The sequence below is a fragment of the Phyllobates terribilis genome, unplaced genomic scaffold (assembly GCF_046119375.1).
Source record: "Phyllobates terribilis strain yellow unplaced genomic scaffold, ASM4611937v1 Scaffold_2__4_contigs__length_985480577, whole genome shotgun sequence".
Taxonomy (NCBI): domain Eukaryota; kingdom Metazoa; phylum Chordata; class Amphibia; order Anura; family Dendrobatidae; genus Phyllobates; species Phyllobates terribilis.
The window spans coordinates 444760530-444775690 of NW_027362762.1; the positions used below are offsets into that span (position 1 = coordinate 444760530).

The following is a 15161-nucleotide window of genomic DNA, read 5'->3' on the forward strand; positions in this document are numbered from 1 at the left end:
TTTCACACATTAGTATTTGTGTACCAAAATCAGGAGTGGATACTACAGAGAGAAAAACTGTAATAGATAGATTCACACCTTTTATTGCGTTTTGCAGCCACTCCTGTTATTGGCTTACAAATACTGATGCAATACTGACCAAATACTGACCTGTGAAGGTTGTACTTCAAAGAAAAAAAAAGTCTAAGGCTGTTTGTGCAGACGATCCGGAGCTGCTGCGGGTTTGACACTGTGTACTTATGCAGCGTCAAACCTGCAGCATCCAGATGTTAAAGCATAGTAGATGGGATTTGTAGAAATCCCATGTCCACTATGCGTCTGCGGCACACCCGCGGAAGCTGACATGCAGCGTGTCTTTCCAGATCACAGCATGTCAATTTCTCCAGCAGGTCCATATGTGGGTTTTCCCCATAGACCTAATCTCTAAGGGGAAAGTCTGCATGTGAAAAAAAGAAAAATGTCGCGACTCATTTGCATAGATGAGCGGAAGCCACCGCCGGCTCTTCCGCAGCGTCTGGGCCGCAGGCCTGGACGCATCGTGGGCACATACCCTTAGGGTATGTGCAGATAGTATCTTTTCTGACATCTTTTTGGATGTTTTTTTCTGGTGGCTTTGCAGTCCGTGTTTTTTTTTTATTCTATAAATAAAATAGTGGTGGCTTCTACATTTGGAAGCAACTAAAAGAATGAACCGGTCACTGTTTTCAGAATGAAGAGAAAAAAGACAAAACATATGCACAGTAGGTCAGTTTTACATTGTTATACGTATGTTCATTCCTTTGTGGTGTTTTTTTTTATGCACTTTTTCAGGTGGGTTTCAGGCGGGATGTACCTGATAAAGATGTTGTATGCAGATTCCCCTTCCCCCCCCCCCCCCAAAAAAAAAAGTACTACCTGAAGTCAAATTAATTGGAATTGTAGGAATCCAACTCAAACAGTGCAATTTTTCAACTGGGTTAAATCCGCCATAAATATCTTTTTAAATGTATTACATTTTTTTTCTCTTTGTTTCTGATTATTAAAACCACACACAGCAAAAGAAACAATTTGCTGCAATCGACTTATTTGTATGGACAGCCCAGTGGCTCAGTGGTTAGCACTGTAACCTTGCAGAGCTGGGGTCCTGGGTTCAGATCCCACCAAGGACAACATCTGCAAGGAGTTTGTATGTTCTCCCCGTGTTTGCGTGGGTTTCCTCCGGGTTCTCCGCTTTCCTATCACACTCCAAAGACCTACTGATGGGGAATGTAGATTGTGAGCCCCAATGGGGACAGTGATGATAACGTCTGTAAAGTGCTGTGGAATTAATGGTTCTATATAAGTGAGTAAACGAAATAAATAAATTTGTATTCAAATGTTAAAAATATTGCGGTAGACTCGTCCAAAGAGTTGTGTGTATGACACCACAATGTACAAAATCGTAGGCACATTCAGAAACAACTAACTAGGCAGAGTAGACTATATTGTCTTTAACGCTTTAAAAAAACTATTGCGATAGGTATAATTAATATATATTTATACACATACATTGATGTATCAGATATATGACATGCGTTGTTTGTTATATATCTGCACTTATATTTTCACACACACGTGTATATATGTACACACTTAATTCATATAATGTATTTGATACAACAATTTACATGAGAATTCCGTTATTTGTCATTTTCTATCCTTACCCAGGTACTTCGTTCTGGCCTTGTATAAAACCTTTTCTGAACACTTCTGAGTATCTCAAAAAGAACATGTTGACTGCTTATTTATAGGTTTACAAGGGAGTATATAAAGTCATTATATGTTCTACTAGTTATCAGGTTTCATTATATGTCATTTACCTTCACTCAAGGACTGATGAATTGGTGGGGAAATCAAAGGAACAAACGTTTCCAGGTCAAAGCGTCCAGTCCTTGACTGTGCCTTTAACAGCCAATATCTTTTCTCCAGGTCAATGATGTCAGATTCTTCCACTGTTAATGTAATACATAAAAAGAGAATCTTAAAATCATTATCTGTACTGGTAACATACATACTCCTGGATATAAAGATGCAGATTCATTGGAAAGTATATATTTCCCATTTATCCAGTCTCCCTGTAAGAACATACTGGTAAATGAATAATGCATATAATCAATACACCCTAATAATGGATTAAAAATAAAACATGCATAACAAAACACATCAAAATGTTTTTCTTAAAAATATTTTGGCACAGAAAGTATAAAAAGAAAAAAAAAAAAAGCATAATTTTTGCATAATTTTTTTCTGCAAATATAAAATACAATAAGGCTGATACACTGATATTAAATGTCAACTTGACATCAAAATAAAATGGCTAGGGGTTATCAAATGCCGAGAAAATTGATGTAAAAGTGGTGTCACAGGAAAAATATATTATACCTTGTACCTCCTGTCAGTAATCTCGAATGAAGGACACTGCAGTCAAACTTTTCCTCTCAAAAAAGGCTGACAACAGTGACACGGCTGCCAATATCTAAACAAAATATCCAAGGACACAATTTTGCTGGCCAAGTGCACCAAAGCTAGTCAGGCACAGAACTGATGCACTACACATACCGTCAGGGGCAAATAATGATAATATATGTTTAAGAGCTGAAATAAGCGGCTTATACAAATACTGTAAAACCTGAGATAGCTAACATGTTTGTATACACGATGCAAGAAATCAATCAAAACCTTTAACTAAAAATAAAATTAACAGGTTATCTTTTTAAGCTCACTGTAAAACCATCATTAGATCTAGTGCTAAAATTAGCTATTGGACTTAAAGAGGACCTTTCACCAAATTTTTCATGTTGAACTAAACGTACGATGTAATAGTGGCAGAATAAATCATTTTTTTGTTTAATTTTGCCTCTCCATTGCAGAGATCTTAGCAATGAAAGTATTTGGCACCTATTCAGTTAATATATTCTATCTCCAAAGAGGCATGAGAGATTTCACTGGGGGAGTGTACTTCTTCTGCTCTCTAACGCTGACCAATCATAAGCAGGCAGCAACACACTAGGTAAAAAGAACACGCCCCCACAAGAGAACTGAGAAACAGTCTGCTCTCCTCACCACAATGCGAGGACTTCACACATTTAATTCCATAATAGGGACTACAAAATACAGATAAAGTTTTAAAAGTATGAAAAAAAATTAAAAACTAAAATATCGGCTGGCCAATCAGAGGACGGTAGCTGATGTCTGTTTGCAAGTCACTGAAGGCGCATGGCAGAGACATGGCCGAGACTACCCTTCGCTTGCAAGTTGAAGTCAGCTTCTGGCTTCTGCACCAGCTATAGAAGAGGATACCGTTGTGTCCTTTGAATGGGAGAAGGTGAGTATAATAATTTTTTGTTGTTTTTTTAGGGAACAGAAGCAGAATAGGGGACAGATATACACCAGCAAGGAGCTCAGGATGGAGGACATATACACCAGCAAGGAGCCCAGGATGGGGGACATATACACCAGCAAGGAGCCCAGGATGGGGGACATATACACCAGCAAGGAGCCCAGGATGGGGGACATATACACCAGCAAGGAGCCCAGGATGGGGGACATATACACCAGCAAGGAGCCCAGGATGGGGGACATATACACCAGCAAGGAGCCCAGGATGGGGGACATATACACCAGCAAGGAGCCCAGGATGGGGGACATATACACCAGCAAGGAGCCCAGGATGGGGGACATATACACCAGCAAGGAGCCCAGGATGGGGGACATATACACCAGCAAGGAGCCCAGGATGGGGGACATATACACCAGCAAGGAGCCCAGGATGGGGGACATATACACCAGCAAGGAGCCCAGGATGGGGGACATATACACCAGCAAGGAGCCCAGGAGGGGGACATATACACCAGCAAGGAGCCCAGGATGGGGGACATATACACCAGCAAGGAGCCCAGGATGGGGGACATATACACCAGCAAGGAGCCCAGGATGGGGGACATTAGTACAGGGTCGGGGAAATTACTACAAAATGGGGAAACGGGGGCAACACGTATGTCCTTCAAGGATTTAGGAAGCTACAACCCATACATCTGACCAACATGGGTTGTGGGGGGAGCATGTCCAAATTTTGCACCAGGGCCTATAGGACTCTAGTTACGCAACTGACAATTTTCTAGGGGCAACATTCATTGTACTCATTTAAAGTTGGAGGACAGACTTAAAAGCTTCAATTCCTTTATTCGACACAGTGCTGGCGTCCTTTCAATGTAAAGCATGTGCAGCAGAGTCCTTTATATTCAGGAACTGCAGGTCAACCACACCCGCCGGCCCTTCCTCAATATGTACAGCCTAGGGAGAAAGGTCAAATAGCAGCAAAAGGGCTGAGTTATCACATAGGTCATGAATATCAAAGATATTACATTGATGGGACTGCAGCTAATAAAAAGTTTTATGAAAACTATATTACCTTTAAAAAAAAAAAAAAAACATGAAAAAGTTCCAGAATTAGGGTTTTTGTCTTTGTCCTTGTAATAAATGCTGAAAAAAATAAGAAGTCATCTTACCACTTAAGGCCCCATACACATTTAACTAATGTCAGCTGAATCTGCCAATATCCATGGGTTCGGCTGACAATCTAATGTGTATGGTATGGGTGTTCCGGCCAATTGATGGTCAGGGAGATGCAGATTGGGCATGTTCAATTTTCGACTGCTGAAAGCTTTGTTCTACCAGAGAGAACCCACCGGCCAGCGTGTCAACCAGCGGCTTTCTTAGGCCACGTTCCCACGTTCAGTATTTGGTCAGTATTTTCCATCAGTATTTGTAAGCCAAAACCAGAAGGGGAACAATCAGATGAAAAGTATAATAGAAACACGTCACCACTTCTGTATTTATCATCCGCTCCTGTTTTTTTGTTTCAAATACTGATGTAAAATTCTGACCAAATACTGAACGTGTGAATGTGGCCTTATAGAGAGCACAGGAGCGCTCGGCCCAATGAGCACTCCCATAATTGTCCCTTGCTAGCGCTGATCACAGCGCAATCAGGGGACAATGATGAGGGCAGCATTCTGCACCCAGGAACAGAGCTAACTGTACTGCTGACTTCCAGGCGGTGGTATGCGTGATCCTGATGTGGCACACGGTTGCCACACACATGTATCGCGCACACACACACACGGATATCTCCGGTACTGGTTTTTCCACTACAGGAAATGTCCGGACGTGTTTAAGAGGCCTTACAGAGACTATATATATTAGAAAACCATAGATGCTTCCAATAAAAACACTACCATTCATGCCCATGGTCTGTATCCGGTGCTGAAAGAATCATCTGCAATGTCAGCTATAATAGCCTATGGAAAAGAATGGCACCTTTTCTGAAGGAAAACATCTTTAGATTTCTAAACAGATCCAGTCCATTTAAGTGAAAAAGAAAAAGTTAAATCATTATTGAAAAAAGCGGGAAAACACCACTAGCGGCTATGTTCCATAGCAAAAGCACAGTTCATAATGCCATCAATGCATTTTAATAATGTGTACACAGCTTAAACTGCCTTTTTCATTAAAGGTTGTGACTGCCCTTCATCTTTTTGAGCCCTTTGATCATTCAGATTAAAGAAACAACAATGCACAACTCTATAAAACTACATGGAAACAAAAAAGAAAACTAGCTAAACAGCTAATCTCTCATCAACCGGCTAAAGTAGCCCACTGCAACAATAGATTCAATTGGCTCGGTTATAAATTGCTGTATTAGGTGTTCAGCGGTCCATGAAATTAAAGAGTGCAGAATAAAGATTTGGAATTACTAGGTGAAGATTACATTCTCTATTAACAAAATGCAGATCAAGATGTGCACTGTCTTCCACAATGATTTCCAATGTTAATTTGCTGGAAGAAACAGCCTGTAAAAGTCATTGAGGTTTCTCGGTGCATTGTAGCATGAGTCTATGGGTTAATGTACAATGATATACAGAGCTTGGAAATCCATATACATTGACAAAATGGAAAACTATGCTTGTTCTCCTCTCTAAATGCTAAACAGAATCTTGCTATCATTTTTAGAGACATTATTTTAGCATTTGATGCTGATCGAGGGGGCTAAGGCATGAAAATTTCAAGTATAGCATGTTAATAAGTTAAAAAAAAATGTATTTACATCCAGAGACTTATTAAAGGAATATATATCAGTAAACCTTTACAGTTTGGTAGTCGTTTGGCTGCCTGTTTACACAAACAATCCAGATTGAGTGATCTATACTAGATTGCTCAGTGTGCACACGCTGCCATTATTCTCGACAGTGCGAGTCCTGTTTACACTTGACGATGCACCGTCAAGAATGATGATCTTTTACACTGCGCAAAAGATCATTTCACCAGATGAACGTGCGCTTTACTCATTCATCAGGTGATCGGCAGCCTGTTTACATGGCAAGATAATCGTGGAACGATTGTTTTAACATTTAGCGTTTTTTAACACTACTCATTGATGATCATCTTGCAGTGTAAATGCCCCTTAACAGATGGCCTACACTGGCTATAATTGGGTATGTCAGGTGTCAGACAGGGAAAACAATGCATGTTGCGCCACCTTGCCAGATGGAAGCACCAACGCAAGTGTAAACAGAGGCTAAAAGAACATCTGCATTTTTGAGTGACAACTTTCTCAAAGCGATGTTTATTTAGTAATCAAAATAAGGTAACCCAGTAAGGTTTAACACTTCTTCCTGCCCCTGACATTATAGCCTAAAAATGTTAGACCTTCAGTCGAGAGTAAACAGTAGATCGTGACCTCCCAGCAGACTCCAGAGAAGGGTCAAATAGACCCCGATTTAGGTCATCAAACAGTTTTCAAACCTTGCTTAGAAGATTGTAGGGGAAATTTACAGGATTTTTTTCTTCCAGTTTAAATAAAGCTGAAACTCAAATTATACATGGAATCACTAAAGAATCCAGACAGAGAATCTGTGCATCAGCATTGGAGATGAGCAGCACGATCATATATGAAGAAAGTATGGCTTGATCATGGGGCAGGTGCAATAAGTCATTGTAGCTGCTATAACCCCATTTCTGGAAAAGGGGCTTACACACCACATGGAACGGTCCTTAGGCTTTGCAAAAATGCAAAAAAAAAAAAAAGATTGGACACTCCTGATCTAGCTACAGATTAAAACAGACTCTGGGACTTTATTAAGAACACAAAAGCATTACATCACACTAAAGAAATTAATGTTATTGTTTTATTTAATTGTTATTCCACTATTTTTATAAACATATGCATAATATTAACTAAAATATTAACGTAAAAATAAAGAAAAAGAAAGGGGAACATGAAACTTTTCAAAGAAATTAATAACATGCACAAAACACAAGCCCACACAGGAGATAATTATCAATAAATATGGCATTCAATTAATGCGGCCTTATAAAATGCTGAATACCCCCATAGTCCATGCCACCATTTCCTTGTAATAAATGTAACCAAACACTAACAAAATAAAGTCCATTTCTATATTATCGACCCACTGCAGTAAAGGTAGGCCAAAATCTTAGCTCAAACTATAAGACAAAAGGATTCACCTACCTATAGGGGCGATTCTTTTTGGTTCACAACAGTAGAGATATACCATGCTCCATACATTTTTAGTAGGGTGAAAATGTTAAACCACACACTAAATTAAAGTCAGCGAACAAACATGCACTAGGTTGGGAAACCAAAAAAAGGAATTCTGTCCATTCGAATAAGAATTTCTTCATCATCTGCTCACTTTCACACCACAAAAGCAGCAAATTGACATGCACGCAATCTCAAAGAATATTAAGAATCTACTTAGCATGACGTAGAAAGACAGGAGGAGATAAGAAGATAATATGGGAGATAGATTCAGACTAAGCCATACTAGAGGGTTAGCTGATTAGCCCTGTGATTAGGCTGCAAGCCCAACCTTTTCATTAACCAGATCGCAGAGCTACTACAGGGCACACATTGTTTGTTGGGTAATCTAGACTTAGCAAAGATGCCTATAAAGTCTCAAGACAAATAACTAAACAAAACGGAAAAGGAGGCAGAACTCCAAACATTTAAGGTGAGAAGACTGGGTTGGTTACAAAATACACAGTAGAGTTGTGCCTCACATCTTTTGGGTTTTAGTTTTTTTTCCAAATTAATTGTTATTGATTTAGTGTAAACATAGAAGCGTAATGATAACTTCAGGCTCTGCTAATACAGTCAGACTATAAATGTCCACATTCACGTGAGACATTCACAGGAAATGTGCTAAATATTTGATAAAAGGGGGTCCAACCTTTCAGTGTAACATCTCTACCGATTCCCTATACAACCACCAGAGAGTGGAGGGTATGGGGCCCATGCACTGGCTCTCTGCATTTACTTCTATGGGAGTTTTGAATACCGTGTAGAGTATTTGCTTGGCTCTATTTGGAACGCCGACCTAAAGCAATGAATGAAGAGAGCCAGAGCATGTCATCACATCTACGGATCATGGGAACCAGGCTCTGCACAGCCAGTCTTAAAGTGGGTGTATCATCAAGTCAAAAGTATCCAGTTTTTGCTCTTATTATATCCAAGCTGTTGCTACGTATACTGTTTTTTTGCCTTTTTAACGTCCACCGTAAGGTTCCAGAGATATGGGCCTTTTAATTTAGTGCTATTTTTTATGGTCTTTTCAAGGAAGGAGAGTCTTTAGGCTGCTCTACATATTAAAACACCCATATAAGATGAAATATACCACACTTTACAAGTGTGTGAACACTATTACACGTCCAATAATACAAACAAATGGCACTCCATAAACAATTAACTCAAAATGAACGGACCCAAATAAGTCCATACTCAGAAGTGATCCATGATAAAATATTACCTGCAGTTATCTGTTGTCACCATTGTGTCCCTTGTAGGACATTTCTTATTTTTTACTTGCTTTTATTATTACTATAAATAAAATTTTGTCTTATCATGGATCGCTTCTGGGTATGGACTTATTTGGGTCCATTCATTTTGAGTTAAGTGTGTGAACACTGCCACATCAAATAAGCACATACACCCAGCATGCAAGCTTATATAGTATATGCGGTAGGTACGCTAAACTGTTGCAGCAGCAGCAGTCCAAATGTCCGTTTTCCAATTTGAATAGTTTCACGCACAACTTGCTCCCATTTTGTGAGTATTCAAAACGATGCGTTGATCATTCCGGTAGTGCCCCGGCTCGTGGCTTCTACCAAGAAGTCTGTCTCCACAAGTGAAACACCTGGTTGCTGACCGTGGCGTCACTTAGCAAACTACAATGTGTAGCTTGGACATGCTACCAATCCTACGCGTTTCAGAGAACACCGGTCTCCTTTATCTGGAATGTCACTTGTAAAGACAGACTTATAGGTAGTAGCCGCCGGCTGAGGCACTTCCGAAACACTCAACGCATCGCTTTGGATACTCACAGAATCAGAGCAAGTTGTGCATGAAACTATTCAAACGAGAAACCCGGCATTTGGACAGGTTGGCGCACCCACCGTGTATCCTATATAAGCTTGCATGCTGGGTGTATATGCTTTCTTGATGTGGCAGTGTTCACACTCTGGGACAGTGTGGTACATTTCATTTTATGTGGGGGTTTTAATATAGTTCATATCACAATTATCACTATGTGTAAGTTGCTTCTGATTATTATTGTACTTTTTAGCAATACTATGGTGGTCGGTATCACTACTTTGCAGCAGGTGAATGTTATGGTGGTAACCTTTAGCGTCAGCGGTACTTTTACTCTACACAATTACCCTGTGAGCCACAACCCCTTGTAAAGAACATAAAAATTAGCAGTAAATAAAAAGGCTCTCAACTTTAGAGCAGCATGACGGATTAAAAAAAAACCTGCTATTCCCAGATTCCCAGTGAAACAGCGTTAATATGAGAGCAAAAACTGGCCACTTTTGACCTAGTGACAGGCAATCCTATAAATGGGGCTAAGATGGGCATGCTCAACCTCCACTCCAGTCATTGTGTATGGGCCTGTACACCGCCTTCTCCAACAGTTCTGGAGAAACACAACTCTGACCACTAAAAAATAATTCATGTAATTAATGCATAATAAAAAATAAGTATGAATTACACACATTTTTTTTAATTTAGCTCTGATATGTTGGAATAAATTAATTTGACAGGAAATCTGCAGGGAATAACGTCTCAGCTCTAAATGTTTAATAATGCTTAAAGTACTAATCCGAGCCTGAGCATCATTTTATAGTGCTAGATCTGTGATCTACACGAAAAGCCGAGTGATTTTGTAACTATATTGGATTACATATCTTGTACATACAGAAAACCACAGTTATAAACCTGGTTTAAGGAAGATATACAACAAAATCTAATAAAATCATTATTTTATTTCACCAATTTAAGAATATAATTCATGAAAATACAATAAAAGATAAATAAAAGCAGAAACCTAAAAACATTAAAGGAGACCCCTCCAAATCAATTCAGTCACATATAATGTTATCCCTAATTAATATACCTGCAAGAATTTTAATATGACTCCAGGCCCATATAAACTAGGACATCAGAACAAATTGCACTATTCCCACAAAAAATGCTCTTAATTAATATTGTGCACAGTATATAGAATACAAAGCCAAGTATCATAGATAAATATCAAGTACCAAAATAATTAGAGAATATATTCATATTATAAAGTGCCAAAGTAATTCAAGTAAATATAGTGTAATTGGGACCTAAGTATTAGATGCCTATAGTAGTATCCAAATTGAGCCGGCCATTATACTTACAAAGGGATTATTGATAACACTGTGTATCTGGAGGTCTCCTTAGAAGAACCTGCCCCGACGAAGCCGTTTCGCTAATGTGCTTCTTCAATAGGGGCGTGGATTGAAGGGCCCCTATTGAAGAAGCACATTAGCGAAACGGCGTCGTCGGGGCAGGTTCTTCTAAGGAGACCTCCAGATACACAGTGTTATCAATAATCCCTTTGTAAGTATAATGGCCGGCTCAATTTGGATACTACTATAGGCATCTAATACTTAGGTCCCAATTACACTATATTTACTTGAATTACTTTGGCACTTTATAATATGAATATATTCTCTAATTATTTTGGTACTTGATATTTATCTATGATACTTGGCTTTGTATTCTATATACTGTGCACAATATTAATTAAGAGCATTTTTTGTGGGAATAGTGCAATTTGTTCTGATGTCCTAGTTTATATGGGCCTGGAGTCATATTAAAATTCTTGCAGGTATATTAATTAGGGATAACATTATATGTGACTGAATTGATTTGGAGGGGTCTCCTTTAATGTTTTTAGGTTTCTGCTTTTATTTATCTTTTATTGTATTTTCATGAATTATATTCTTAAATTGGTGAAATAAAAGAATGATTTTATTGTATATCTTCCTTAAACCAGGTTTATAACTGTGGTTTGTGTGTGTAAAGATTCTATGGCGGAGGAATATTTATTGACCTTTTCTGATATAAAATATCTTGTACATATCCTGAGTTACAGTCTGCACTATAGTCCAAGGCTGTATTCAAAATTGTGAAACCTTCAGAGCTGAAATACTTCACCAATTCATGTTGTACAGTCCTTGTTCTGGTGATTTGTTATTACTTATCTTTACTGTATAAATGATTATTTAGTGTTTGGTATAAACTAATGGATCAGCTGCAGTTGGAAACGATTCCACGATGAACTTGTGGTGAGTTTGTAAAGCTGTATATTTTTGCTGTGTCAGAAAGGCAGCGTCTTACAGTTCCAGCAAAGTGAATGGGATTTATAGAGATCTTATGCCCACTGGTCTCTTGTACGGCTCGCGGTGGTGTGAAAGGACCTTTCATGACGTCATTTAGTCATGTGACAGGTCACGCGACCGCCGACGTCAGCGGCCACATGACCTGTCACATGACCAAATGACGTCATGGAAGGTCCTTTCAGACCATCGCGAGCTGCCCAACACACCAGACGCATCGCTGAGGAGACCGGGGGCCATCGGAAGGCAAGTATAAAAGTATAATCTTTATTTCTTTGTTTAAATTCTTTTTTTTAACAGGTACCATGGTACCTGGGTCTGGAGGAGAGTCTCCTCTTCTCCAGACCCGGGTACCAGCCGCACATTGAATCGCTTCATATCCGCGTGTGCACATGTAGTGATGCGGATATTAAGCGATTCAATGCAAATCAATGGCAGCGATTACGCTGCGTGTCCGCAAAATTAATGGACATGCAGCGGATTTTTCCGCAATGATAATCCGCAGCGGAAATTTCCGCAGCATGTGCACAGCACAATGCGGATTATCATTGGGGACCATGGGCATGCATTACCAAGCGCTTTTTAAACGTTTTCGCTGCGGAAATTCTGCGGCAAAAATGCTTGAAAGACGCATAGTGGGCACGCAGCCTTAGATGCAGAAAATCCACAGGTAAAAAACTCACATGCCTTTTTAGTGTTTTCCGCAACGGAAATGCATCAAAAACGCATGTAATCCGCACCAGTGTGCTTTCATTCTGCTTCAAGTTTGTCTAAATAAAAATAGCAAAATATAAAGTGCTTATTATTTCAAAGGAAAGATGCTATTTTAACCATGCATTTGTATTTTTTTACTTTTTGGGGGGGTTAAATACAATAAATACAGATGTACGGCTTTTCATAAAAGGCATTAAATACTACAGCACTTATCTCCTTTACTTGCTGAAAAGGCAGACTTCACTTACATCTGTTAATAATTCATGGATTTTTGGAAGCCATTCTGTTGTTCTTTTAAGACATTTTAATCTTACAGAGTTGAATGGAAAATAAAAGTTGTCAGGTGTTTAATGGATTGGGAAGATGCCATGGCTGGCAAGAAGGGCAGTACCTAGCGTCAATTTTGCCACTAGCAAAAATATGTTGTCTCTGGGCCGCTGACAAGTCTTTAGCAGAATCATGTCTGGCTTAAAGAGAACTTTTCAGTTATAAGGGAAACATAAAAAGCGAAAGTATATGAAATTATAAAACTGTTCCAAAAATGCAAGTTATTAACAAACCTGTTGGTTTTCCCGAGTTTTCGAGGGATGAAGGTTTTACTTTCACTTTACCAGAGTAAGCACAAGCTCTGGAGGGGAGGAGGGGAGCGGATTATAGCTCTGGAGGGGAGGAGGGGAGCGGATTATAGCTCTGGAGAGGAGGAGTGGAGCGGATTATAGCTCTGGAGGGGAGGAGTGGAGCGGATTATAGCTCTGGAGGGGAGGAGTGGAGCGGATTATAGCTCTGGAGGGGAGGAGTGGAGCGGATTATAGCTCTGGAGGGGAGGAGTGGAGCGGATTATAGCTCTGGAGGGGAGGAGTGGAGCGGATTATAGCTCTGGAGGGGAGGAGTGGAGCGGATTATAGCTCTGGAGGGGAGGAGTGGAGCGGATTATAGCTCTGGAGGGGAGGAGTGGAGCGGATTATAGCTCTGGAGGGGAGGAGTGGAGCGGATTATAGCTCTGGAGGGGAGGAGTGGAGCGGATTATAGCTCTGGAGGGGAGGAGTGGAGCGGATTATAGCTCTGGAGGGGAGGAGTGGAGCGGATTATAGCTCTGGAGGGGAGGAGTGGAGCGGATTATAGCTCTGGAGGGGAGGAGTGGAGCGGATTATAGCTCTGGAGGGGAGGAGTGGAGCGGATTATAGCTCTGGAGGGGAGGAGTGGAGCGGATTATAGCTCTGGAGGGGAGGAGTGGAGCGGATTATAGCTCTGGAGGGGAGGAGTGGAGCGGATTATAGCTCTGGAGGGGAGGAGTGGAGCGGATTATAGCTCTGGAGGGGAGGAGTGGAGCGGATTATAGCTCTGGAGGGGAGGAGTGGAGCGGATTATAGCTCTGGAGGGGAGGAGTGGAGCGGATTATAGCTCTGGAGGGGAGGAGTGGAGCGGATTATAGCTCTGGAGGGGAGGAGTGGAGCGGATTGTAGCTCTGAAGGGGAGGAGTGGAGCGGATTATAGCTCTGGAGGGGAGGAGTGGAGCGGATTATAGCTCTGGTGGGGAGGAGTGGAGCGGATTATAGCTCTGGAGGGGAGGAGTGGAGCGGTTATAACTCTGGAGGGGAGGAGTGGAGCGGATTCTAGCTCTGGAGGGGAGGAGTGGAGCGGATTATAGCTCTGGAGGGGAGGAGTGGAGCGGATTATAGCTCTGGAGGGGAGGAGTGGAGCGGATTCTAGCTCTGGAGGGGAGGAGTGGAGCGGATTATAGCTCTGGAGGGGAGGAGTGGAGCGGATTATAGATATGAAGGGGAGGAGTGGAGCGGATTCTAGCTCTGGAGGGGAGGAGTGGAGCGGATTCTAGCTCTGGAGGGGAGGAGTGGAGCGGATTATAGCTCTGGAGGGGAGGAGTGGAGCGGATTATAGCTCTGGAGGGGAGGAGTGGAGCGGATTCTAGCTCAGGAGGGGAGGAGTGGAGCGGATTCTAGCTCTGGAGGGGAGGAGTGGAGCGGATTATAGCTCTGGAGGGGAGGAGTGGAGCGGATTATAGCTCTGGAGGGGAGGAGTGGAGCGGATTATAGCTCTGGAGGGGAGGAGTGGAGCGGATTGTAGCTCTGAAGGGGAGGAGTGGAGCGGATTATAGCTCTGGAGGGGAGGAGTGGAGCGGATTATAGCTCTGGTGGGGAGGAGTGGAGCGGATTATAGCTCTGGAGGGGAGGAGTGGAGCGGTTATAACTCTGGAGGGGAGGAGTGGAGCGGATTCTAGCTCTGGAGGGGAGGAGTGGAGCGGATTATAGCTCTGGAGGGGAGGAGTGGAGCGGATTCTAGCTCTGGAGGGGAGGAGTGGAGCGGATTCTAGCTCTGGAGGGGAGGAGTGGAGCGGATTATAGCTCTGGAGGGGAGGAGTGGAGCGGATTATAGATATGAAGGGGAGGAGTGGAGCGGATTCTAGCTCTGGAGGGGAGGAGTGGAGCGGATTCTAGCTCTGGAGGGGAGGAGTGGAGCGGATTATAGCTCTGGAGGGGAGGAGTGGAGCGGATTATAGCTCTGGAGGGGAGGAGTGGAGCGGATTCTAGCTCAGGAGGGGAGGAGTGGAGCGGATTCTAGCTCTGGAGGGGAGGAGTGGAGCGGATTCTAGCTCTGGAGGGGAGGAGTGGAGCGGATTCTAGCTCTGGAGGGGAGGAGTGGAGCGGATTCTAGCTCTGGAGGGGAGGAGTGGAGCGGATTCT

At 41.8% G+C, this 15161-nt stretch overlaps 1 protein-coding gene across 3 annotated transcripts in view; it reads right to left on the minus strand.

Annotated features, from left to right (window-relative positions):
• Positions 1 to 15161, minus strand: part of USP32 (ubiquitin specific peptidase 32) — a 257900-nt gene that overhangs the window by 178846 nt on the left and 63893 nt on the right. For all 3 annotated transcript variants that reach the window (XM_073665478.1, XM_073665477.1, XM_073665479.1), the window contains one exon: positions 1839 to 1970. In XM_073665478.1, the coding sequence (XP_073521579.1) occupies positions 1839 to 1970 (132 nt within the window). The remainder of the gene's footprint in view (positions 1 to 1838; positions 1971 to 15161) is intronic.